This window comes from Oryzias latipes, chromosome 15, assembly GCF_053564925.1.
Source record: "Oryzias latipes strain Hd-rR chromosome 15, Olatipes_Hd-rR_3.1".
Classification (NCBI taxonomy): Eukaryota; Metazoa; Chordata; class Actinopteri; order Beloniformes; family Adrianichthyidae; genus Oryzias; species Oryzias latipes.
The window spans coordinates 18,113,090-18,139,383 of record NC_136251.1 but is presented as its reverse complement, the minus strand read 5'-3'; the positions used below and the strand labels follow the sequence as shown (position 1 = coordinate 18,139,383).

The window sequence follows — 26,294 nt, the reverse complement described above, 5'->3', positions numbered from 1 at the left end:
CCCACCCTTACAGTGACGTGTTATTTCTACCATGACAAAGGTGGATGCAGGTGGAAAGATTTCATGTAATTCATGGACACCAGTGAACATCACAAATCATTGAAGAAAAAAGGTTTAGTGCATTGTCTTGTGGGGTCTGGATGACCCCACTCCCAGTGTTAAAGTGCCTAGGATAGCACAAGGGTTAACCGAATTTTGCTAAAACATGGAAACCACTTAGGTTGAAACCATTTTTGAATTCCATTTCCATATTTGTGTTGCCCACTATTATTTATACTGATTGAGGATTTTTTTCTTAGGTTCTAAAGCATATTAAACCTTTAGGGTGACAAAGATGACAAGCTTAGAAGTACAATTTATCATGTCTAAATGTAAAATATTTGTCTTATGAAGTTTTATGGTGAATATTGCTTAGCAACACTAACAAAGACAAAATGAAAATTAGTACCGTTGCAGCCATTTCTGTCCAATGGTGAATTTCAGACATAAGCAACTTTATAAGTACATACATTGACTATAAAATCTGAGTGCTTCTCACCCTTTCACCACAAAGTGGCAGTCTCACAATAAAGTATACACAACCTACAGTAATGCGGCAATGCTGGCAACAGATAGGCTGTCATATTGCTTTTTTCCCCCTTTTCTGTCAACTGAATGGCTGAGGAAGGGCTGAGGAAAGAAAGCAAAAGAAGCTTCCTCAGGGCTAATCAATATGACAGTGAGGTCAACAACACCTCCCCTGTGTCCAAATGTAAGACCTTTTGCGGTGTGTCAGCACGCACACACACATATGCATACTATCCCAGAGGGCTAGACTCAGCCACAACAACCTTGCCAATAATAAGTCTCTCGTTAATGAGGAGTGGCAGAGGCCTTCTGATGAAAATCACATTTAAATGAACTCGTCTACCCTCACTCCTATCCTCTCTCTGTCCCATTTTCTCAATTTAACCCTTTCTTCGCCCCCACCGTTTCTTTTTGTCAGCTCCCTAACCATCGTGCTGACAGCTGACATATCGCCATGGTGACGTTGCTAACTAGCACTGGCACATGACCTTCAAAGAAGTGAGACAAAGCTGGTCATTAATTAGATGCAAAAAGATAAACATATAGCAGGTAGGGGGAAAATATTGTCTGTCAGGAACAAAAAAAACTTTCAAAAATCTAAAGAGAAAAAAAAAACCATTAGAAAGAAAGACTCCTGCAAAAAAAAAAAAAAAGTAAGACAGGTGAGGTATAAAAAATACTTCCAGCACCCCAGCAGAATGTTTTTTCAGTTTTTTAAACATGACTTTAAAAAGAGAGAAAAGAAAAGAGAAAAGGGTGTCCACCAGCCCCTTATCACGTCCAACTTAATTAAAGGCTGCTGCTGGGGCATCTCAGTAACATGGCTGTCATAGATACAGCTCTGAGCCCTCACCGCCACAGCATCCATGACTGTCACCACAGAGAGGGCAATGCCCTGGCACACAACAGAAGGTCGTCTGAAGTTAGATGGTCAGTGTATGGACAGATATGCAAACACACAGTAATATCCAAAGTCAGTGGTCGCCTTTCGGTGTAACGTGATGACTTCTGGCCCTCTAGGTTTATTGCTTATTTGCACTTTCCTTTGCTCTCTTGATTGCTTGAACACAGAGACAAAGGCCTGCCTTTAGCCCCATTCAATCCCAGGGCAAAGTCACATACTGGCTCCCTTATCTGTGCTTTGTACCAATTCTGTTTAAGACACAGCCTCTGGCTCAACAAAAATGTTCACATTATGACCGACTCCCTGCTACCCCTCAAGAAAATCAACAATGAAAGAGATGGCTACACTGTTTGATACTTTATTATAGCCCTTATGCTCAACTGCTACAATTTAAATTTAAAACAATCATCGAATCAGACGCAAACATCAGTATCTTATCCTCAACAAGCAGATGAATTAAAATGAGATAAAAATCCTTAAAGTGGAGAACGACATTTTTTTGATGATTGAAAAATTATACAAGTGTTTCCCCATTGTGTGTTTCCTATAAAACTGTATCAATTGGGTAAGTTTTCATACAGCTCAAATAGGGCATACAGACCTGGCAAAGTCTGAATTGAATAATTTAGTTTGGATGAAATAAAAAAAATGTAACTTTAATGTCTGTATCTTTCTTACAGAATTTAATTAAGATTACAATGTTAGTTGAATTTGTTGAGTAGGACATCATGCCTACAAATGTTAATATGAACTAGCAAAACAGTTCAAATTACATAGAGTTAATGGTAGCTTTTTTCAGCGCAACATATTATTCCCAGGTCATTTCAAACCCCAGGTATGCACTTTAATCCAAGTTGATGATGAACAAAACCAATAAAAGAGAATCTTTTAGAACTCTCTGACACTGCACAGAATACGACCAAAACAGCTTAAATGCCACCAGTTTATCCAGAGATCAGGTAAGTTCCATTTTATATCAACAAAAAAAGCCTTTCCTGATTACTTTTTCAAACTGTATTTATTCAAATCGATAAAATCTAAAATTAGAGAAGAGGAACTGAACGCACTACATGACTCAACAGATCCTTTCAGGTCTGACGTTACAGACCACTTCCAAGAAAAAAATGGGTGGTATCCATCATAGTCAGTTACTGAGGGATTCAAGGAACATTAGACAATATTTTCACATGTGGAAAGACTCTTAGAAATGTGGTGAAAAACACTGTCAAGAACAAAAACACCCTTTTAAAAACGAAAATGAAGAAATGAAACAATCTTCTTTTTATGCTCAAGCACTTTCAATGAATTTTACAGTTTTTTCCTTCTTCTAAAAAAGTTAGATTGAACCTAGCTTAATTGAATTAGAAATAGGCTACACCTAAAATAACAGATCGGGTATAGATGCAAAAAAGGGGAAAAAATCTAAACTATATTACCAACTTTCTCTGTCTAAGCTGCTGAAACAGCTTGAGTCTATTGTTCAGTCAGCTGCAAAGCTTGACCTCGAGCAAAAGAATAGAAGATGTGCCATACCTCCCTCATTCGCACACACAAACGCACACAGACACACGTCGGGTCTATAGAGGATGACATTTTTCACAGAGAAAAGCGTCCAAATGGCAGGTGTCAGGGGCCGTCAGTCTCTATCGAGGCGCTAGAAGGCAGGCAGGCAGGCAGCCGTACACACGCACAGAGTCCAACTGTTGGTGTTAGGTGTGTCTGAAAAGAGCAAAGCCTCACAGACACTCGCATCATTCTGGTAGTAAGAAAGGCATGTTCCTGTGGCACGCACTCACACACACACAACAGTATACACAGCAAGCACACACATTACATGTCACACAAACTCATCACAAATGTTTGTCAAATGAAAAACCATCACAGGAAACACTGTAACCCCAGGGGATGATGGCAGATGAATGGAGGAATAGAAGAAGGGACAAGCGTTTGCAACCAGAAAGGCTTGGAATGGCGAGGGAGGGGGTAGAGGTTGATAGGGATAACTGGCAGGTATTTTTACCATCTACTACCTGCAAATGCCGAAAATAAATCAAAGGACCCTGTTCATCTTTTTTTAGTCTTTTCAGTTTACTTACTCAACCGTGTAATTTATCACCAACAGGGATACGGAAAAAAATGTGAATTTAATGATTAAAACCAAATGTAGGTTTCATGGGGACCGTGCTTTTGCCATGTTGTCTCCTAAACTATAGGATATGTTGCAACTGGCAATTAGAGAAGTGACACTCCTGGAGAGTTTTAAAAAAGAATTGTTCCTCCATTTCAGTGCTTTAGTATCAGCCTAGCCATGTTATTATGCTGGTTTTAATCTCTGTTTTAATTTGGTTTTATGCTAATAATTCTTATATGATTTATGATTGTACAACCAGGGCCGGCCGTGGTGCAGCGGCAGGGCGGTCGACCCATGATCGTATCATTGCAGGTTCGATTCCCGCCTTGCAAGCCCATGAGTCGATGTGTCCTTGGGTAAGACACTGAACCCCACCTTGCCTCTGCTGGGAGGTTGGCGCCAGCGGAGCCGCCACCAGTGTGTGAATGTATGTGCGACTGGGTGAATGGGTCTGTGACTGTAAAGCGCTTTGGGCCTTGTAGGTAGAAAAGCGCTATATAAGTTTATGCCATTTACAATGTTTTTTTCCCCTGTGTAAAGTACTTTTGGCCTCTTTGGCTGGTTTAAATTTGCTTTAGATTTAAAGAAATGAGGATGATGATGATGAAGATGATGAAAAACAATTGACAAAAAAAACTATTGGTGAATAAAAGTGAATACAATAAAATAAAAAGCAGCCATAGAAGAATAATAACAAAGTATAACTAGTTAGCTTCATTGGTTAAAAATAAAAAACTACATTTTTAGGTATAACAGAGTGAGGAGAAGCAAAGCGAAACATCTTGCAGTTTCCTCATCAAAAACCAGTCTTCTTTTTAAATTAATTTCAATAATATTAAGAAGTGTGAGAAAGATTTAATTTTTCTGTGGTACATATATATTAAAGAGTGTCAGGTTAAAGCAAATCGAAATGGAAAAATTCGCAAAAGTAAATCAGAATGAGATAAGTGTCATACACAGAACTTTAGTTAAAAAGAAAGTCAAATACAAAATGAAATCTCCAGTTAAAGTTTTTTTTTAATGTCACATTATCATAAAAAATGTCTATGCTTCTCAGACTGCCCTTGACTTGGATCATTGGTCCAGTCAGAGCTCCGTTCTTCCCCGTGTCCTGAAAAGACTTTATGGAGCACATTTTCTTCATCTTAAAGTTAAGATTTAAAGTTTGTTTAGTATAAAATGGAATGTAATATCATTTTTTATTGAAAGTCATTCTACTGTTCTAAATCACTATTTTGAGCAATATAGTTAATAAACCAACAGCAAAGAAGAGGCTTTTCTGTGTCTGTAAATTATTCTGCCTCCCTTCATGTTCAACCTTTAACCTTCACAGAGGCCTAAATCCCTGGATCTCACCCAGTCATCGCTTGTCCTGCCACTGCATGTTCATCACTCTCTTAGCTTGGCCCTTGGAGAATGCCTGGACAGAGGGTATGACAGGGGATACATATACCCGCACCACATCGAGTCATAAATACAGTCTCCACCACTGTCCTCCAGCTCCATCAGCTATCCAGTAATAATGATCTCATCCCAACTAGAGGAAGCTAGAGGGCAGAGCAGTCAAGCACTGGTGTGTATCTGTTGGTGCGTCAATAGAAGCAGTTATTAATTTATTGAAATATTAAAGTCTACCTGTTTAATTTATTCAAGTTAAAACCATTAAGAATCACTAGTGGGCTTAAAAAAAAGAGGGGCAGTCATCGAATTACCTCCAGGAACGACAGAACAAGTGGTCTAAAAACTGGATGTCATTTCTACTAGCCTAAAGCTGTGGTCACAGCGTGTGTATCATCATAAGTGCCGATAGACCTCCCCGACCTTACCCCACATAATGCTGTCCTCTGATATCATTTCCATCAACAGTTTCAGACAACATGTCATCTGTGATGCTTGCAGCCCAAAATACAAAAGTGTGCGGATCACTGTTCATTTCCAGTACCATCAAAACGTCATTTTAAAAGTTACATAATCGTTCAACTTTATGCAATCAGACACAAAAAAAGCAAAGTCAGAACAAGAGCTGGGTTAAGCTAAAAAAAAATACAAAAGTCATGCAGAAATGAATTTTGGATAAAGATCTGTGTTTGTGTGAGCTTAAGGAGTTTTACAGAACCTTGCAGCATTCACATGTTTATGCATTAGATCAATGTTTGTGGCATGCTTCTGTATTTCCTATAATACACACATACTGACAAACATTCCTCTGACCATTTCCAAAAGTTCCTATTAGCTTTGACAAAGCCTGGGTGTCCCATCAGTGTTAAAGCTTAATGGTATTCAAGGTCACACAGCTCTATCCTGTCAGGGAACCATGAGAAAAGAAGACACACACCTACAGGCCAGAAGGTAGCCATATGGAGCTTTATCCAAACAATCTTTGACATAGTGTGCATAAATATTAAAATAAGTTTATTCAAAACTTGATTTATAAAACCTTTTCTAGTCAAAAACGTGGTTATTTATTTAAAAAAAAAAACAGTTACAATGCATTTTGCAGCAGGGAGTCACTAAATTATTGTGGCACAGCTGTACAGCAAATGACCTAAGGTGCAGCCAGCGAGCGACACTACAGTCACAGACAAACCTTGTCAGCTCAATAATACCTCATGCTGTCTAATGTCCTGCAGGATGTTGGCGGCCCATTGTTCAAGTTAATCATGTTGGCTTCCTTTGCTGGAAATCTAATCATTGGTGAATAGTCAAATCAGGTGATTTACTCCTCACTTAGGATAAAGAATAGAAAAAAGAAATGGCATCACTGTGTCTAAAACCATACTGCAATGTTACATTATGTTGCATTTGCTTATTGTTGTATTTGAAGTGATGATTATTGAAATCTCCCATTCCTTTAATAAAATTTCCACCAAAAATGTTATGTAATTTAAACAGTTAGGTTTATTAGACACCTAGAATTCAAAAATGTCAACAGTCACAAAATCTGTAAGCTCATACTGAAATTAGTAATAAAAATAATAATAAAGTGAATGTCAACAGCTTGTATTATTTACACTAAATACAATGGTGAACTCAATAAGGCTTTTTTACTATGCAAAGTTAATTTTGGTTTTCAAGTGGATCCAAGAACAATAGCCTGCATTTACTTGATGAAGACATAACGCAACTTCCTGTTTGGACTTTAAGTCCAGTTGGATCTACTGTACTGCATCCCTCCAAAATGACAAAATTTAGCAAACTCAAAACCAGTCTAATGAGATACGATTCAACTCTATTGCCCTAAAGACCTATTTCAGTGGGTCATAGTGTTCTTGTGGCCTTTTTCTCATCATAGAAGACATATGTAAAGAAAATTAAGTTTACAATTGCATTTCAGAGCATTTGTTTATTCAAATCATTGTGAATAAGAAGCAGATCTAAAAATGCCATTTAAAGAAGCTTCCTGCTCTGCTCCATTCTGATGTATCCACTTGTAGACGTCTTGTTTCCCTCGTCTGAGGTGGGATCTGTCTCAAAACTGTACTGCTGGATAGCTCAAATATTACTCGTCATTTTTTGTTGCACCAGTAGTTATGTTGAGGGGCTGTTGGCCAGCGGGAGAGAGTGTAAACAAAAGGATTATGGGAAGTAAGCAGAGGATTATTCTTAGTTTAGGGGGCAGTGGTAGGGCGGTCGCCCTCTGATCGGAAAAATGCAGGTTCGATTCCCACCCTGCCCAACCATGTGTCGAACACTCCTTGGGGAAGACACTGAACCCCACCTTGCCTCTGGTGGAAGGGTGGCTCCAGTGTGTGAATGGGACTGTGACTGTAAAGCCAACAGTCCCACCCTCAACTCAAGAGGCGAATTTCTAATCAACTCTGCCGCTCGGCAGAAACTATGTCCTAGAAAAGGACACATTTTTCTTATTTTGAAAGGCCACTGGGAACACTTTTAAGTAGATCAAAAGATGATCACAGAGGGAGTTTAACCATATTCAGAATGAGGCATCGAAATGCATCAAAACCAAATGTAAAAGTAACAATGACAACAGTAATATCACATTTAAATTGTAAGTGGCTGCAAATTTACCAATGACTAGTAAGTGCTACCTATTGACCTTACTTACAGAAGTTAAAAACAAACGTGTTTTTTGAACTATTACAAATATATTCAAATATGTTAAGCGTTGATAGTATAGGTAATCTTTAAATGAATTGTATTCAGATTGATAAGACTCAGACAAAAAAGACATAGAAGATTTAACATGTTCCCATACTTCACACATACACATCCATACAAACAAACACCATGCAAGTTAGGATGTCCTGCAGGCTGCCATTTCTTGCTGTCATTCCAACTGAGCACTCAGGCAAAAGGACAGAAAAGTGGAAGACAGACACATGGCTAAGGGTGGGGGAGGAGACACAATGAATGCTTGCAGGGAGACAAGAAGCAGACGGTGTAAATGAGGCTGGGAATTTTAATGAACTACCCAACAGCCAATGCTGACAGAGGAGGCACATAGAGAGGAGAAAAGTGTTAATGAACTATGCAAACCTGAACGCCTGTACATGTAAACAAAGCACAGCCATGTCATACCTCAAACCTCTGACAGCTGCTTTCAGGAGTCGAGCATATGTCGGGTTAAAGGATAAGAAAGTAACTGAACTGAGAAAAAAATCACTTGGTTAAATCACTTTGAAAATATTTTCATCTATGCAATTTGCGACAGGTGTGCATGATTTTCTCCCCTAACAAGTAGCAAAATAAATGTCATTAAATAGATAAATAAAAAAACACGGACTATTAAGTGATCAAGGAAACCGGTGTTTTGATCAAAAACAGGATTCTTAAATCAGGCCATCTTCCTGCAGTGCTTCTCAGTATAGCCTGAATTCCAGATGGCTTTCATGGACATTCACATTCTAAGTCTGATTCTTTAACACATGGTAATCTAAAAATTTTAAGCCACATTTCAGTTCATCTAGAGCCCGAAAAATTCAACAACATTCAGAAAAAAAGGGTCAAAAAGTCACTTGAATGCAGATATAAATATGTTAAAATAAAGAAGTGTGCTGTCTTTCTGTTTTTCATGATGTCCTTCATTCCATTTTTCCAACCATTCTTGCAATGGTAAGGAAGTTTTTTCAGTGGTAAGTCAGGGTCAGCTCTGGGTCAGTAACCAGTGAAGTAAACTCTCGGTTTTCAGCTGCTGTCAATCCTTCAGATCATTCCCCCGTGTCTGCTTTTAAATCATCATTGTCCTGCAGAGTGGGCACTTAAAAAGCCAAAATCTTACAAAAAGGCCACCAAGGCAATAAACCTTTTAAAGCTCAATGAAGCTGCTGTGAGCTGGAAAAAACAGATTTTACATTTCCTTAGATGGAAAAGTACGGTAGTCATTTTTAAATACCGTACATCGTTGAATTTAACCAAACAAGTCTCTACACCATTTGCAGTGTTTTCAATAAAACACCAGTTTAAATAAATGTTTAAAATATTTTTTAAGCTGTATTTAAAATGACATGCCTTCATCCCGATTAAAATACATTTATTATATACAATTTTTTTTATATGTTTGTCACATTATAGAACAGTTTTTAATAATATTCAAATTAATAATAATATTACAGCATGAATTGGTTTAATAGGAATTATTATTTTATTTTAAGATTACCAACTACGCTTCTTCTTAAAATAAAAAATGTTTAAAAAGTAAAGAAAGGAGTTAAGTAAAATAAAATAATAATAAAAGATGAAGAGATAGACATAAAAATATGAGAGGGTTTTGATATTTCTTATATTTATGAGGCCCTACAAGCTGAAGTCCACAGTGAGCATATTTACATGCCATTTATTCCTACTAAGAACTATACTTTAGCAGCCAGAGTCCGAATAAAATCTTTTTAACTTTTAAAAGTTCATAAACTTGCAAAAGTTCCTTTTTTATTGTTTACATTTGTGTCACATGCTGAACCGTGAAGTTGGGTGCTGGAGGACATTCAGTTTGGACCACATCAAATGCATAGGTCCAACATTCTTATGGTTTGTGAAAAGTGTGGATGCCAACAGCTACAGAAGAAGTAAAAACAACAGAGACATTATTTCAAGATGTGAAACAGCTGCTCTCTGGATGAGCCCACAACGGTTGTAAAGAAAAAAGTATCTGTGGACGTGGACCACTGAAAAAAAAAATAAGCAAGTGGACATTAACTTAATAAGGGCCCCACTTTTACCGTTTGTGCTCTTGAAAAGGAAAATGTAACTTTAGAGAAAAATCATAAGCCTTTACACCCAAGGTGTGACCTCTGAAGTGCACGTCTGTGTGTGAACTTAAAGACTCACAGCTCAGAATCATTTTAGGCTGCGGTCCTACTGCTAACCTCGATTCAACAAACCCACCTGGAACTCAGCACAGAGTAAAGAAGATGGTGCAAAGAGAGGCCGGTGGTTATTATGCTTGGACCAAAGTTCTTTGCTGCTGCATTCTGAAAATTGGACTGGGTCGGGTTACAGACACAACGTGGACCCTAAAACGTCTCTTTAATTGGACTAAAGTGAAATGAAGTCCAGATGGCTTCAGCAGACATTCACTCGAAGACTCATTCCAATTTGTCTCATTTAGGCTCATCTACCTTTTTTTTTTTTTACTCTGACATACATGTTTAATTTTTTTCTCCTTTTTTTCTAGATACTAAAGTCTAAAAAGAAATCTTATGTTTGAGAGGTTTTTAAGTAGCAAGATAAAGACTTTACCAGTATGACACATCCAAAGGGTGAAAAAAACGTCTTGCGATAAGGTCTGCGAAAAAGGTCTCCGTTTCACGACAAGCAGTCCCGTTGCCGATGACAACCTTAGTACAGCTAGAAAGAGAAAGACAAATAAGAGGAATAAGGACAGCAATCTTAAATTTTTAAAGTCTTTCTAATGTCTATTAAGTCCATATTAACAATTCTTGTGTTTATTATAATCAAGTTTAAATAAAAAAAATAATAATAATTTAGCACCAATACCTATATTTGGTCATGAGGTGGCGCAATTTCTCCGCTTCTCTTTGTTGTCCTGCATTGTGCAGATACAGGACATCTGTGTGGATAATCTGACCTGACAGAGTTTTAGATCAGAGAAAGAAAATACAAATCTGATTAGAACTCAAGATGGTAAAAATGATGCACTAAAGAGGTTGCAAAATCTAATGCCAGGCATTTACACTGTCAAAAGCACTTCAAAAGCTTCTTCCAAGCTCGACATGAAATTGTTAACTGACAGGCAAGACCTGTTTCAATGTAATGCTGGGTCTGACACCTGATACAGGGGAATTTTTCTGTGGTGATCATCTGAGCCATATAAGTTTCCAAGAGGGTGTGACATTCCTACACCCACAAAAAAGTCAGCAAAGCAGAGAAGGACACACATAACCCAGTCGAGAATAAGCCATGTGGCAACTTTGCCTTGCCATCAATGTCTTTTTTTATTTCAGATATTAGTTTTCCATTAGGTAATGAATACAGCAAAAGGGTGACATGGACAAATAGAATCTGCAAAGTTGTAAAAATACTGTTTCTAATATTAGTTCTTAAGCGTAATATTATTTTTTATGCCTTCTACTAAAATAATAATTGCCACAAAACTTATGTAGTAAAAAATGAGCAGTTGGAATCCCTTTACCTGCCCTTAAGAATCATGTTATGAGGAAATGATGTGCACTGACTCCGTGCTTGAAAATTCAACATTTTTCATCATTGCAGCTTCTGAAAGCTTCTCTTGAGAAATAAGGTTGTTTTTGGCTTCACAAGCAAGTCTTTTTTAGTAAACCAAACACACACAGACATGCAAACACAGTAAAAAAATGTATATTCTTAAAAGTCATAAGCCCAAAATACAAATGAACACTCACAATACAATGTGAGAATTTAAAAGCTTTTGCAGTTACGTTCATTTTTGTTCACTGCCCTAATAAAATCTTCACTGTACTCTTTATTATAAAAATGCAAAAGTATAAATTGATTGTAATTGCATTTGTGAAGAGGATAGTGTTTTCTAAACGTTAGAACTATCCTTGGTGTAAACATAATTACAGTCATGGGTGATACTGACTACAGTGAATGTGTTTTGGAGGGCCCCTTACTAGTTGGGGAGAGGATTGCCAGCTTGCAGCCATGTCTGAAGCCAGGGTCCACTCCCATAATGACACAGCCTCTGACAGGACATACCAAGAGGCGCTGGCGGAGGTTTCGCACAAACATTGCAATCGACTCTTTCTCTGCTGCACTTGTTAACTTTGTCCTAATGGGAGGAAGGTATAAGGACCACAAACAGAAGGGGGAGCAGAAAACGCATAAAAAGACACTATCTTTGTATATGCTGTCATTGTTCATTGCCACACCCTTCATGTCAAATCATTTATAAACTTTACCATAAACAAAAAAAAAAAAAATACCTGTAGCTCCTTGTGAGAAAAGGCAGGATAAGACGCTTATAGGAGTCGTCCACAGCATTCATTATGATTGCTTTCTGTTCTTCTTTTGCCATAGACTTTGGCCTCCATCTATATTTTAACAAAGAAAAAAATTCTTAAATGCAATGGATAAAAAAAACTCCTTTAAATCATTAGGTGTGATGCTGCACTTCCAATTACAAAAAATATGAACTTTAAGTAAAACGTAAATGAAACAAAGCTGAGAATCACGTTTTATTAGTAAAATGTAACTTCTACGTACTTTTCCCCTAAATTTAAATATTTATCAGGCTAAAACTTTATCTCATTGACTGCATTAAAAAAAACACATCTGTGCTTTAAGTGTCAGGGCACCTGCCGGTAGCTGACAACTTTATTGTGACACATCATGGAAGTGCAAGACCATCATTCCAGTGTCTGAAAATGCAATATTGTGCTTCTGACCTGTTGTTGACACACCACCAGGTGAAGTCACTCTTCACTCTGTCAGGAATATTAACTTTCACTGTCAAAATCTTCAGACTCTCCCCTCGGTTAATGGCCAGCGTCTGTACACAAATATGCATGAATGAAATGCACACATTTCACCTGCTGAAGCAGACAGTGACGCAACTGTTATCATAACACCTCAAAACTTTAGAGACTTGAAAGATAAATAGGTTTGAAACATTTCAGCACAAATGTACGGTTCTAAATTATTGAGCAGTGATGCAACTTTGATATTTATATTACATGTTTGCATTAAAAAGCATGGTCCTTAAGCATGTTGGTCTGCTGAAACAGCATGAGGTTAAAGGTCATATTACACAATATCCTCACAAATCCCCAATGTTAAAAAATATTCTCCTCTCGCAGCCATAAAGAGTGAATCTTCAAGGAAAACACGTGCATAAAAAGGGACAACCCTAAGTCTATCCTGTGGCCAGGCTTCTTGTGTTGTGTGCCGGTTCTCCCCTTAGAGGAACTGTTACATGCTGTTAAGCAAACAGTAGTAAGTGTCTGACCTTTTCAGTGGGGAACCTTTAGCCTGCCATAGAACAGGGCCAAGAAGCAAGACGTCAATCTGGAGACCAAGCGGAAGAAGCGAGCTGACAAATGCCACCACTATGCCACCATCAGCACTGAGACCGCAAGGCCTTCCCCCGCCCACACCCACACATGGTGCCACAACCACTACGACTCAGCATCACCCTTGAATGCGGCGTGCCCATATGCAACACACACAAAAAGGAAACATTCGAAGCACAGCTAATGGCGTGGCAGAGGCCAGAATTAATGCAGGGAGTTAGCTTGAATAATGACGAAAGCTAGATTTCTCCTCTTTTGGCATATTCTGACTTAAGGCGCCCTCCCTGACTGTGATGAGATTTCTGAAACAATCTTCATCAAAACAATGATGTTTAACATGCTGTCAAGGAAAGCCAGCAATGCACTTCTTATTGACTTATTTGAACATTTACATAAGCCCATGAGTAAAATTAAAGTAGGTATTTTATTGTTACATATGTGTAGAATATTTTTAAAACAGAAGATAGCACATCGTCTTGACTTCTTGGAGGTTAAGAATATATATAAAATATGTCAAATATGTCTAATAAAAAGTGTTTCTTGTTGTAAAATTAACATTTTCATTTATAAACAACAGGACATGGAATAAATACATTTAAACCATTTTTATCCTTTAGAAGAGAAAAAAATGTGCAATGAGTCCATAATGTCATTCAGGGTTAAACACTTTTAGGGGTTCTTTTGAGGATTTGTATCCATTAAATACTTTGAACCAGCTGAACTCTTAATGTTACAGTTTGCAAACAAGTACAATCTTTGGTTATACTCATTCGCCTTCTGTAGCCAGTGATAGTTCCTAATGAGATTAACCTCACGTCTCAAAATATTTTAGTATCTATATGATTGGAGACAGAACAAGTGTGTTAGTGTGTTAAACACTCCAGCAGTGACAGGTAACCCAATCATAATGAACTGACAGGACCAGACAGACTGTCTTTCTTCGATGCCCCTTGATCCTTTCATCAGCCCCAAAGGGAGGGCAGTCAGCCAAGGACTTTCCACTATCTGTCTCCTCCTCTTTCTCACCCTTACTTAAGAGGCAAACTGTCACAAAGACATCTATCTATCCAAATTACCAAAGATATACAAACAGATGCATGCATGCCAGCCCACACATCACATCAAACTTCCATTTGTCTCGCTGATACACAAAATTGCAAGGATGGATGGTGGATGTGGTTTAAGCTTTTTTGCAAGAAGACTCACATACTTCTGAGGAAAGCTGGAGCTTGGAGTAAAAATAGAGTTTAAGGAAAGCTCTGTTTTTAGAAAACATGCATGCAACCAAAAAGGTCACCAGAAAGATAAGCCAATTAATTGAGTATCCTGCATGAGCATTAAGAAAAATGACAGTGCTGAGTTGGCCTTTTGCCAAAATGTAAAGAGGATGCATCTACAACAAACGAGAAGGACGGAACCAGGCTTTCATGTTGCTCACGCCAAATTCTGACCCTACCATCCAACTGTGGCAGCAGAAATGGAGACGCATCAGACCAGGCGACGTTTTACCAATCCTTTATTGTCCGTTTTTGGTGAGCCTTTTGTGAACTTTAGCCTCAGTTTCCTGTTCTTAGCTTGCAGGAGTAGCGCTCGGTGTGGTCTTCTGCTGCTCTAGCCAATCTACCTCAAGGTTGGACGCGATGTGCGTTCAGAGATGCTCTTCTGCAAACTTTGGTTGTAACCAGTGGTTACTTGAGTTACTGTTGCCTTTCTATCAGCCAGTCTGGCCATTCTCCTCTGACATCAACAAAGCATTTCTGCCCACAGAACTGACGCTCACTGGATATTTTCTCTTTTTTGGACCAATCTCTGTAAACCCTAAAGATGGTTGTGGGTGAAAATCCCAGTAGATCAACACTTTCTGAATTGCTCAGACCAGTCTGTCTGGCACCAACAACCATGCCACGTTCAAAGTCATTTCAATCCCCTTTCTGCCTCATTCTGATGCTCAGTTTGAACTGCAGCAGATCGCTTTGACCATGTCTACATGCCTCAATGCATTGAGTTGCTGCCATGTGATTGGCTAGTTAGAAATTTGCGTTAACGAGCAGTTGTACAGGTGTGCCTAATTAAGTGACCAGTGAGTGTTTTTTCTCCCATTTACTTCTGGGCAGCTTATACTTAAATCCCTTTGCAGATGGTGATGTAGACAATGATGGGATGTGTATTTTATTTCATGGTTTTAGGTCAACTTCAAGTTAGAACCATTTTTAAATCTTTGAATCTTTTATTTTTGTTAAAATATGTTTTTTTTTTAAATAAATGCTTAAAAAACAAACCAAAATTGTGCCAGCATCAGACAAAAGCAGTCAAAAGTTATTTAAAGTTAAAAGTTATTTAAAGAAGCATTCACACAAGCAGGAAAACATAAAATAGGTTTAACAAGTGACAGTTCCGATTAACTTGCTTTCGTTCACTCGTCCATCAAACAGAACTGTTTCATTGATGAAACAGTTCCATTTATTGAAGCGCCTCTGCAGGCAAACCCTAGTATGGAGTGTTAAACTTCCATTAGATAACAAAGCTGTTCACATTAAAAAAGTAGTCCACTTCAATAAATGTATCCTAGCATTTCAAAATGCTTACGGTATTTATAGCTCATAGCTATAAGATGAGTGTGGACCCTTTGTAAAAGGAGTCAAATCTGTTGGGAAGAAAGTGAATTCTAAGAGTTGTGCTTCCAGACTTGTTGAAGTTTATATTAAACAAACTTTAAATTGATTTAAAAAGGTGTTACCTAATATTAAAAATAGACTGACCTGTGTACCTGCTTACCTGCTCTTCTAGAGGTTACTTCAAAGAAATGTATGCCAAGTTGTTAGTTTTAAGGACAATAGGGAAACTGATTGTTTTGTCAAATGTTTTGCCTTCCAATCTTTTTTCCAAGTAAATATAAGAAAAAAACAGATTTGTTTATAAATGGATAAATATTGTAGAGAAAAAATGTTTTACTAATTGCATTGTGATCTTCTTGTTTCCTTTCCTTTGATGGACTCCACAATCATTCACTTACAAAACATTAAAAGAATGGAGGGGGGCGTTCTTTTGTGTTTTATTTCCAATAAATCCATTTAAATGTGTGCATTACATCAAAGAGGCTCATTTAATTTCAATACCTACCTGCGATAAAAGATAGTGCACGTCCCAGTACTAATCTGTTCACAAACTCCAGCACTGAGGCTTCATATATATGCTAGAGCATACAGGCAAGTGTGTGGTGGCACACATGCCTCCTGTCAAAACACATCTCCACCTGCATCTCTCCTCCTGCCAGCCTCATGGTTAGAAAAGGTTTGTTTTAGCCGGAATCTGACAGCTTGCAGGGTCACAGCAGCCTGTGGATTAACACTCCGTGACAAAGGCGAGTCATCATATTAAATGCCTTGAAGAACACACTGAAGAGGAGAGGGGAGAACTGGAGGTGAGGAATAGATTGGAGGGATGAGGTTTAGTCAGAAAAAGAGGGATCGAGGCAGATTAGAACGAAGCAAGAGAGATAAGTGACGGGCGCACCTCAGTGCTCCTCATGCTCTCCTTCCAGGACTGCCCCCACTCCCTCTCCTCTTCCTTTTGTTTGCCCCTGGGCCCAGCAGCAGTAGCTGTCACTACAGGAGGGCACCTGTCAATCAAAGCCTCCTAATCCAATGGCATGTCGGCAGGGGACATGTCACATATGTTAAGAGGAGAGAACGAGGGGACTTGCAGGGTGTGCTTGTGTGTCAGCAAGTGTGCATGCATGTGTGTGTCTGTGATTAAATGACTGTAGGGCAGAGCAGGTTGCCAGGGAGTGTGGTGTGGCAGAGGCAGCGGGTGATGGAAGCTGTGGTGACACATGAGGCCTGAGACCAACTCTGAGTAACCCACCAGTCACTACAGGGACAGAGGGGGAGCAGAGGAGGCAGAGCAAGGCACAGGAGGGGTAAATACGAAGGCGCAGACAAGGCTAACAGCGACTGACATGGGCAGCATTCAAGAGTCGGCCCGCATGAAGCCAGTAAAAGTGACAAACAGAGAGAGTTTAAGGAGATGTCTTAATGTGCAGCGAGACATAACAGTTTCTTTTGCTTTTTTTCAAGTATCGTTACTATAATATATTTACCTAAGCTTATAATAATATTTGTTTCTTCATTGAAAAGACTGCTAAGGGTGTATTTCTAGTGGTAATAAAAGGAGGACAGTTGTATGATCAGCAACATTTAAGTAAACCAACTACAAGGAAAAGGGTTGCCTTTCTGTTAGTCATCTGTTTGTTTTTAGTTACATAAACCGACTATCTAATATTGAACCAAATATAATGTTTCAACCTTTCATCTGTGTTTTTATTTAAGTGTGTATAAAAGATGAATAAAAGATTACAAATCCTCATCTGAAGCACTCTAGCCAAAAGAGTAATCCAAGTATTTATTTAATAAGGATAGCCACTGATTGTAATATGTCCAATAAAAAAAATGGATAACTAAGTGTTTATCTTAATGTGCAGGGTGTGTTTTCACAAACAACAGTGCCTAGTATGTTGTTTGCACAAGGCTAAACATATACCGGTAGTTTAGTAACCTATCAACCCTCAATTGTGCAAAACATGTCACCAAAAAAAAATATAGAAAAGAAGCACAAATTATTCAAACCTATTATTTAGGTCAATATTACACTTCCAAACATTTGCAAATCCCGCAAAAGGTTAATTTTGGATCGAAGATGTTACCTGGTGAGGCTGGATGCGCTGGATATTACAGGTGAATTCAAAGTAGAGATGAAATTTTTCTATGTCTTTAGGTTTGCCGTGCTCAGCTCCGGCTTTTTTGCTGCCCGATTTGTCTTGTTCTTTCTCCTTCAGGGCCGTCTTTGACACAGATGACTGGATGGTCACAAAACTCTTCTCACATCTGTAAGGTGAGAAGCAAGAAATTAATTTACAGATTAAACCAAAAAGCAAGCATGCATAAAAATATAAAACAACAACAAAAAGCATAGCTAAATAATGCCTATCAGAGGAGGATAGAAAAAGCAATCTTACAAAGCCTTAACATAGGTGAGGGTTTCAGGGTCTTTGGCTATCATGTCAGCCAGGATATGCTCCACACCTGTTGTCACTTCCTTCAGAGACGACAGACCTGCCGCACAGAAACAAACGTAATCTAATGTTATCTAATGTACTGTAATCTAATGAAGTATTATCTCATTTCAAAAAATACTTTTAAAAATTAGGTTCTGTACCTATATATGTTCATAAATGTTTGTGCAAACTTTTCACATATTACACTTTAAACTGATTTTAGTTGTGAGTGTATTATTAGTTATTATTACTCATTAAAGAGTATTAGGTCCATAAATTCAACAATGAGAAAAATCTATATTATTTATGAACCTTAAAATTCAAATAATTATTCAAAAAATAAAGTTTAGTCATCTTAAGGGTAAAAAAAGTATATTTTCTTTATAAGGCTGACAAAAATGTTCTATTCTTTGATCATGTAGTCATTCTAGATAATATTTAATTTAATTCCAGGCTTTGCAAGTGCAGCAGTTTGCTCCCTACCTTGAGTAGCAGGTTGTACCCATGTGCTTAAATCCAGAGTTTGTGGTGCGTTGATCAATGCAGAGGCAGCTGCTTCCAGGCCGAGGGCCTTTGCTCTACGAGCTTTAGTCAGCTTGCTGCCTTTCTTATATGGAGAATACTGCAAGGAGTACACGATGTTAAAAACAATTAAATTATTTTTTTCAATACTATTTATGTGGGGGGGGGGGGTCTTTCAGACACCAACTTAAAACAGGTAAAATTGCAAAAAAGAAATAACATTAAAAAAGACATCAGTTAAAAAATTCAGACACAGAAAAAGTAATCCATTATAAAAGTGCATTATATAGAAAAGCCTGAACAGCTAAGTTTTGAGTTTTTGTCAAAGTGAAAGTAAACTGATATTGCAAATTTTAGAGGGAAGTGAATTTTCAAAGTAAGGGATCAGAGAATCTGAATGCTCTCCCCTTTGTTGTGAGGGACCAGTGAGATGGACGGAGAAGGATATCTGAGTAATCGGGCAGGGACAGAAATATAAAAGATATCATTATGGTACATAGAGGTCAGGTAATGAATATTCTTTTAAGCCAAATGAAGGAGTATGAGTTTGTGGAGTTGTGTTGAGAAGTGACCATACTTTATGTGAACCAGTCAGTGAATGATTTCAGCATCACACATATAGTAGTTTGTCCAAAAAAATAAAACTCAGATCAAGATGGATGTAAATTGATAGATTGATATATGTGGTCCTTTTTCAAAAAGACAATTTCAATGGAAAAATGAGTCTGAAAACCAGACTGGAATTCCTCATAAACATGGGATAGGAGAGGAGCATGATGCTGAGAAACAACAGTTTTTTTTGTTTTTGTTCAAGAATCTTAGAGAATAGAAGATTTGAGATGGGACTGAGATTATCAGGGCAGCTGGAATCTGCACTGTTCTAAGGTATGGGATGCACATCAGCTGCTTTGAGAAATGGAGGGGCAATTAGTAGTAGTAGTAAGTGAAAGGAGTGAATTACACATAAGTAGTTAGGAGCAAAGGATAAGACAGTAGCCTTAATAAAAGTCTTTAGTAGTAGATCTAGATGGCAAATGGATGATATAAGTCTTTTAGAGGAATCAGAAGACTCAAAACTGTCTGTGAAAGCAAAACAGTGGTGGAGCAGAGGAAGATGAAAGCAAAGGACTTTTAGGGATCACCTGCTGGCTAATATCTGGATTTTCTGTTAATAATAAGGAGATTAGGGTAGTGCAGAAAACAGAACCAAAAATGTCTTAATAAAATTAATCATTAGATTTGTGCAAAGCATTTTAACCGGTTACCACATAACTTAAATTATTGGTGTTTTTTTTACCTACGGTACACACTGTGATACCAACCTACTTCAGATGTCACAAAAGTAAATTAATAATTAAAAGTTTCACACATAAAATAAAAAAAATTATTTTATATATATATATATATATATATATATATATATATATATATATATATATATATATATATATATATATATATATATATATATATATATATATATATATATATATATATATATGCATTTTTTTTTATTGTTTAAAAAGAAAAGTTCTGACCACATGATCCAGTTCATCAGTGGACCGGCAGCTCCTCATTGTTTTCTCCAACTCAGGGGTCAAAACCCCATCTTTCTTTAGAGTTTGTATCACAGAATTGGTCTTCTTGGCCAGAGAACTAAAGCAAAAAAAAACACAAACAGATCACAAAAGGTGGGGAAGAAAAGAGAAGCTAAAAAATCCTACAGAGTCGGGAAAAAACCTACCAAGTAATCACCCAAAAAGTTGTTTCACAAAAGTGAGTAAAATACTCACCATCTGTGCACTAGCACCATCTTGTGGATCATAAAAAATCTACAATCCATGAACATTTTCAGAAATGCAGATATTTATTTCTGTTAGTTTGCTGATGCAATTAACTGTCTCAATCCAATGTATGGGTGTAAAGTTAAAGCTGTTACATTTCTATTTCTTTTATATATTCCTTGTAGTCTCACCATAACTCCTCATATACAATTTGGACGTCTCGGACGGCGTCTGCATCCAAGTGGTTAATCATCTCTTTGCGATAGCGCACCATGAACGGCACGGTGTTTTCTTCACGAAGCAGAAGAATGATGTTCGCACACACCCATTTCTCTACACATGTCAGTGCAGAGAGCAGCTAGGAGAAACACAAAGAACCAAATGAATGGAAACAACAAACATCCACACAAAAGAAAGCAGGCAATATGGCACTGAAGCGTACGCCAGGATTTTAGCTTCTGTAAACAAAATTTGAAAAATACTTAAAGAAATTGGCATCTTACTTGTTTTTTTATATATATATATATATATATATATATATATATATATTACATATTTCACAGTGAATACACAACTTGTATTTTTCATATAAGACATCAAAGATATGGAAAGCTTGTGTTCCTTAAAAAAATAAAATCTCTTTACAGGCAAAAAAATGCTGCTGCCAAAATAGAGTTTTTGATCTTCTGTTTGTTGAGCTCTGCTGCTCCGAACTTTTCATTCAGGACTGAAACATCTGTTTTGCTACTAGGCTAATGCACAGCAGAGGTTTGCACTTGCAGAAAAACATCTACAACTTGCTCCAGTTGGCCTAGAGGATAAGTGCTTCCTGTGTCCACATTCACTAAGCCTAATACTTGAACAGATTTACCGGTAAGTGAAAGATTTTGATGTATAGTGGGGCAGAAAATGATTTGGCAGTCATTGATTCTGCTGGTTGTCTCACCTAAAAAGATGAGAAGGATCTGTAATGTTCATCATTGGTACACTTCAAATGTGAGGCAGATGATGATTTTAAAGGAATTTATTAATTTATTGGTGCAAAAATAAGCTCCTACAAACAAGCAGGAATTCGCTCCCTCACAGACAATTTTCTTCTTTAAAAAGTTCTTGTCTTCTCCACTTGTGACCTGTATTAATATCACCTGCTTGAACTGGTTATCTGTATAAAAGACACCTTAAAATGTCAGACCCCAACATCTCCACCAAGACCAAAACCTGTCAAAGGACATCAGGAACAAGATTGTAGACCTGAACAACACTGGAATCAACCAATCTGCAATAAGTAAGCAGCTTAGTGAGAAGATCAACTGTTGAAGCACTTATTACAAAATGGAAGACATACTAAATCGACCACAATCTCCCTCCACTTGAAACTCCATGTAAGATCTGACCTGGTGGCGTAAAAAGGATCTAGAGAATGGTAAACAGCCCAGAACTATTCTCCCAGAACAATCCATTTATGCACTACTTATGGATCCAAATGCTACAGTGCTCTAAAGGTCTCCATGCTTAAGTCCGAGCATGTCAAGGCTTATCTAAGGTTTGCCAGAAACCATTTCAAAGATCCAGAGGAAGACTGGGAGAAGGTCATGTGAGACCAAGATGGAACTCTTTGGCATAGACACCACTCACCATGTTTAAAGGGGAAGTTTCATCCTAAAAACAGCATGCCCACTGTGAAGCATAGAGGTGAAAACATCATGCTTTGAGGCTGCTTTTCTGCAAACAGACTGGACTGATCCATGATAAGGAAAAGATGAACGGGGCCATTTCTGGTGAGATTTGGGGCATCATCCTCCTACCATCAGTGAGAGCATTGAGAGAGCAGACCCACTCCCACTGTACATCAACGAGAACTGTGTGGAGAGGGTCCACAGCTTCACCCTCCCACCATCTCAGCTGACCTCACATGGTCTAACAACACCATGGCTGTCATCAGGAAGGCACAGCAGCGCCTGTACTTCCTGAGAAGGCTCAGGAAGAACAATGTGAGCCAGGAGCAGCTTGTAACCTTCTACCGCTCAACCTCGAGAGCATCCTGTCCTACTGCATCACAGTGTGGTTCTCCCACTGCACTGAAGCAGAACGGCAGAGCCTCCAGAGAATGGTAAAGACGGCACAGGGGATCATCGGGTGCCCCCTCCCCTCACTGAAGGATATCTACCAGTTAGGCTGCCTTAACAGAGTGACTAACATCACCACTGACTCCACCCATCCTGCTTTCTCTGTGTTTGACCTGCTGTCCTCTGGCAGAAGGTACAGGTCCATCAGAACCAGGACAAACAGACTAAGGAACAGCTTTTTTCCACAGGCAATCACCATACGGAATACACACACTTCAACCCACTACACCCCACTCTGACTTTTTACAAAAGCTAAATCACTGACTACACATGAATGCAATATCTTGAATTCTGTGCAATAACCAGGTCTCTGTGCAATAACACACAATATTTATATGGTGCGCTCCTAGCAACTTTGTCCATATATATTTAATAGTTAATTGTTTCTGCACATTTTGTACATTTCTTGTTAGAGATGTGAGTACAGTATTTCTATTTTATTTTATTTATCTTCATCACTCCAAGGCTGCTGCAATTTCATTGTATCATCATGTACAATGACAATAAAAGGATTCTGATTCTGAAAAGAGTGACTGCATAAAAAGCATTTCAAAGTTCTGGAGTGGCCTCGCCAGTCTCCAGATCACAGCACTTGAAACATTCTGCATGGAAGAATTGACCATAATAGCAGCTACAATGTGAATTTAGTTTTTGACCAGAAGCTTATTTTCAGAACTTTCATACAATATTTTAGGATTTCCTGGATTTGTTATTTTCACATTCTGATTCTCACAGTTAAAGTGTATCTATAATGAACAGACCACACCCTTCAAGTGGGAATTAATGACTGCCAAACATCACTATTTTGCCACAACGTTATTCAGTGATTAAAACATTGAGAAAAAAAATGGTATGAGTAAAGGTTTGGTTTGTAATATTTTTTTCCAATTTAAGCTGGTAGGTTCTGCCTAAAAGAATAGCAATAATTTGGGGTTTTATAATCTAACTTTCACTTATTTAGATACCGTAACTCTTATAGGCCTATTAGAAAAGAAACTTTACACATTGCACAGAGCAATACAACAAAAATGAGTAAATTATTAAGGACTCTGAAATTTTTTAGTAATCCTATCTGATTACTATAAAACTGGTAATTTCATTAAAATATCTGTTTGACCTTTTAGTATGCATCATAATGTTTTATGAATCATACCTCTGTCACGTTCCAGTTCATGTTGAGTTCGTTTTTTAGAGAGCAAGGCTGTCCTTCCAAAAGGGGTCTAGCAGTGGGTTGGCCTTGACAAGCCCCACTAGTCTTCTGTTTCTTTAAACAGGGCTCATCAAAAGTGAAATCTTCCTCTTTCAGGTTTTCCTTCTTCACTGGAGGATGAATTTGAGATGATCCTTCGTCTCCCCAGTTGCTTGTGCCAGGGACTTGTGAAACAATGAATGATAACCTCTACATAAACGAGAAAGCAAAATAGAAGAAGAAGAGAACATAGATCGAAGAAAATGTGTTTATCTTCAAATTACACAGGTTAGGGGATTGTTAAATTTTATATATAGTGTATTTCCTCACATTTCCTTAGATTATCTCGAACTCTCTTAAATTATAAAAGGATAATAAAGGAACAAATCCTCATCAGACTAATTTTTTTGTGCCCATTCAGCAATTTCATTTGTTACTTGTTAGTTAAGGAATCGTCTGTGTATGGAGAGAAAAACCAGAGTTACCTCTTCCTTTGGTTTGATAGTAATGTCACTTTCATCTGTCATTTTTTCTTCTTGGAAGTCTGTCTGTGCCTCACACTGGTCCTTCTCAAAACCAGCATGGGTCTTCTTCCTTTTTATACCAGGCATTCCAGCTTCAGCAGCATCCTTTGCTCTTTTAGAAGTCGTTTTTTGTCCTGCAGCAGGCTTGCATGGGGCCCGAGGCTTAGCATCTCTAGACACTTTGGTGACTTTAGGTCGTTTTTGTTCTTTTGGTTTAGCAGTCCTTGTGACAGCAGCTTTCTTTTCCCTTGTTGCAGACATTTTGGCAGCATTGGGGGAAACACTGGATTGTGGATCTGTTGGCTTCCACTCCTCATCGTCCTCACCATCACTCACTGTCTGAGAAAGAGACCTGATGCAGAGTGAAGATAGTTATTCTCTCAAAAAAATACAGGAAAATATCAATATCGGAAAAGTTAGGCAGATATTCACAGTTTCAGACTTCTGGCCTCATAGAAATTCAAATGTGACAGCAAGTATCTCAATCATTTTGAATTAACACAGAGAGTGAACTACAAATGCATTTCAAAAGAAAAAAGATTTTTATTTTTTGTCTTTTAATAAGACCATTCTGTAAAAATCCATAATCTCTAAAAAATGAATAAATGTCTACATTTATATGAGCTGGTAATGGAGACTTGTCAGTATATTCATAATAAAATAAGTATTTTGTGTGAAAGTCCATCTTTACTTTATTGTATAAATTTTTTTCACATTTTAATAGAGATATGAATCATAATAAAGGTGCTCAATAGCTCTGAAGATACTGAAGCTACTGTCACCAAACTGTTTCTGTACTGATTAATCATGACCCTATTCTCCTACTACATTAAAGATGATGTCAAAAATCTACTTTGTTTATTATTAAGATTGGTTGTTTTTTTTCTAATATGGATCATATCTGGTCAAAAATGTTCAATAGCCCTAAAGATACTGAAGCTATTGACACCAAACTTACTAACGAATATGACCTTACTGTCCTACTACAACAAAGATCAAGTCTGAAATTCACTTTTTTTATTTTGAAGAACTTTTTTATAATGCTTATTCAGTGTAGAACATTTGGTGAGAAATGATTGAGATACTTGCATGATTCACATTAAGCGTTTATATCAGAATAGTTATTAAGGCCGGGAGTCGAAACAATCTGAGAATACTTTTTTTAAATTATATAACTAAATGAACAAAGCAGAATACTCCAATCTGTCCTCCTCGCTCTGGACCCTTTGTCAGATAAGCAGTGATAAAAGTGATGAAAATTACTCACATGTCGGTGTCAGTATTTTCGTATTCATTGTAACTGACACATTTGGCGGTGGTTCTGGGTCTTCGCATCATCTGATGAGAAAAAAAACCTGTTATGACGACACACATGTCAGTTAAAACATCACTAATACGACTGCTTCTATCTTGTCCTGAACCGAGTTAAACATATTAAATTAAATGCAGTGTTTCTTCTCGAAAGTTACATTTTAATAGTTAATACTAAATTAAACATATGCTCATACGAGTTAATGTAAAGTTGGTCAGCTTTCTTCATCGAACAAAGGTTAGCTAAGCTTGCGTTTTAAATTTCGCGCTTTCACCGTGACGCTGAGACGCTAGAAGTCAAATGAAGTATTGTCATGCATGCTGCTACCTGTCAGCGTAGTAAAACTGCATATGCGGATATATTTACCTTTATGCCGCTGAAAATGCTTAAAATGTTAGTGATTATTCCTTCAGTGCCTAGGTATCACCATTTCCTGCAATAGTGACGTACACCAGTGATGGTGACAACCAATCACGCTGCCATCTAGTGGCCGGGAGGATTTTAATTTCTTCTGGCCGCAGCCATGAATAATTTATTTATGGCTTATAAATTTTTTGAAACACATTGAAACACATTGTTTCACTCAAAATAGTCATCAATCATTCCAGTAATTTAAATTTTAGTCAATATTTAAATATATTGAGCTTATTTGTTATTTTTTAACTTACTCTTTGTATTTCTTGCAAGATAATTAAGTGTAAATTAAACATGTGAA

The 26,294-nt window shown here is 37.7% G+C and overlaps 1 protein-coding gene across 1 annotated transcript in view; it reads right to left on the bottom strand.

Annotated features, from left to right (window-relative positions):
• srbd1 (S1 RNA binding domain 1) overlaps window positions 1-26,091 on the bottom strand; it is a 48,621-nt gene extending 22,530 nt beyond the window's left edge. The window contains exons 1-14 of the mRNA XM_023963391.2: window positions 25,946-26,091; window positions 25,535-25,605; window positions 24,229-24,619; window positions 23,708-23,953; window positions 20,620-20,786; window positions 20,183-20,300; window positions 18,606-18,744; window positions 18,084-18,180; window positions 17,772-17,952; window positions 12,446-12,549; window positions 11,984-12,091; window positions 11,672-11,829; window positions 10,557-10,647; window positions 10,299-10,406 (exon numbers count right to left, since the gene is read on the bottom strand). Coding sequence (XP_023819159.1) covers window positions 10,299-10,406; window positions 10,557-10,647; window positions 11,672-11,829; window positions 11,984-12,091; window positions 12,446-12,549; window positions 17,772-17,952; window positions 18,084-18,180; window positions 18,606-18,744; window positions 20,183-20,300; window positions 20,620-20,786; window positions 23,708-23,953; window positions 24,229-24,619; window positions 25,535-25,605 — 1,979 coding nt within the window. The 5' untranslated portion in view covers window positions 25,946-26,091. The remainder of the gene's footprint in view (window positions 1-10,298; window positions 10,407-10,556; window positions 10,648-11,671; window positions 11,830-11,983; window positions 12,092-12,445; window positions 12,550-17,771; window positions 17,953-18,083; window positions 18,181-18,605; window positions 18,745-20,182; window positions 20,301-20,619; window positions 20,787-23,707; window positions 23,954-24,228; window positions 24,620-25,534; window positions 25,606-25,945) is intronic.
• Between the last annotated feature and the right edge of the window lie 203 nt (window positions 26,092-26,294).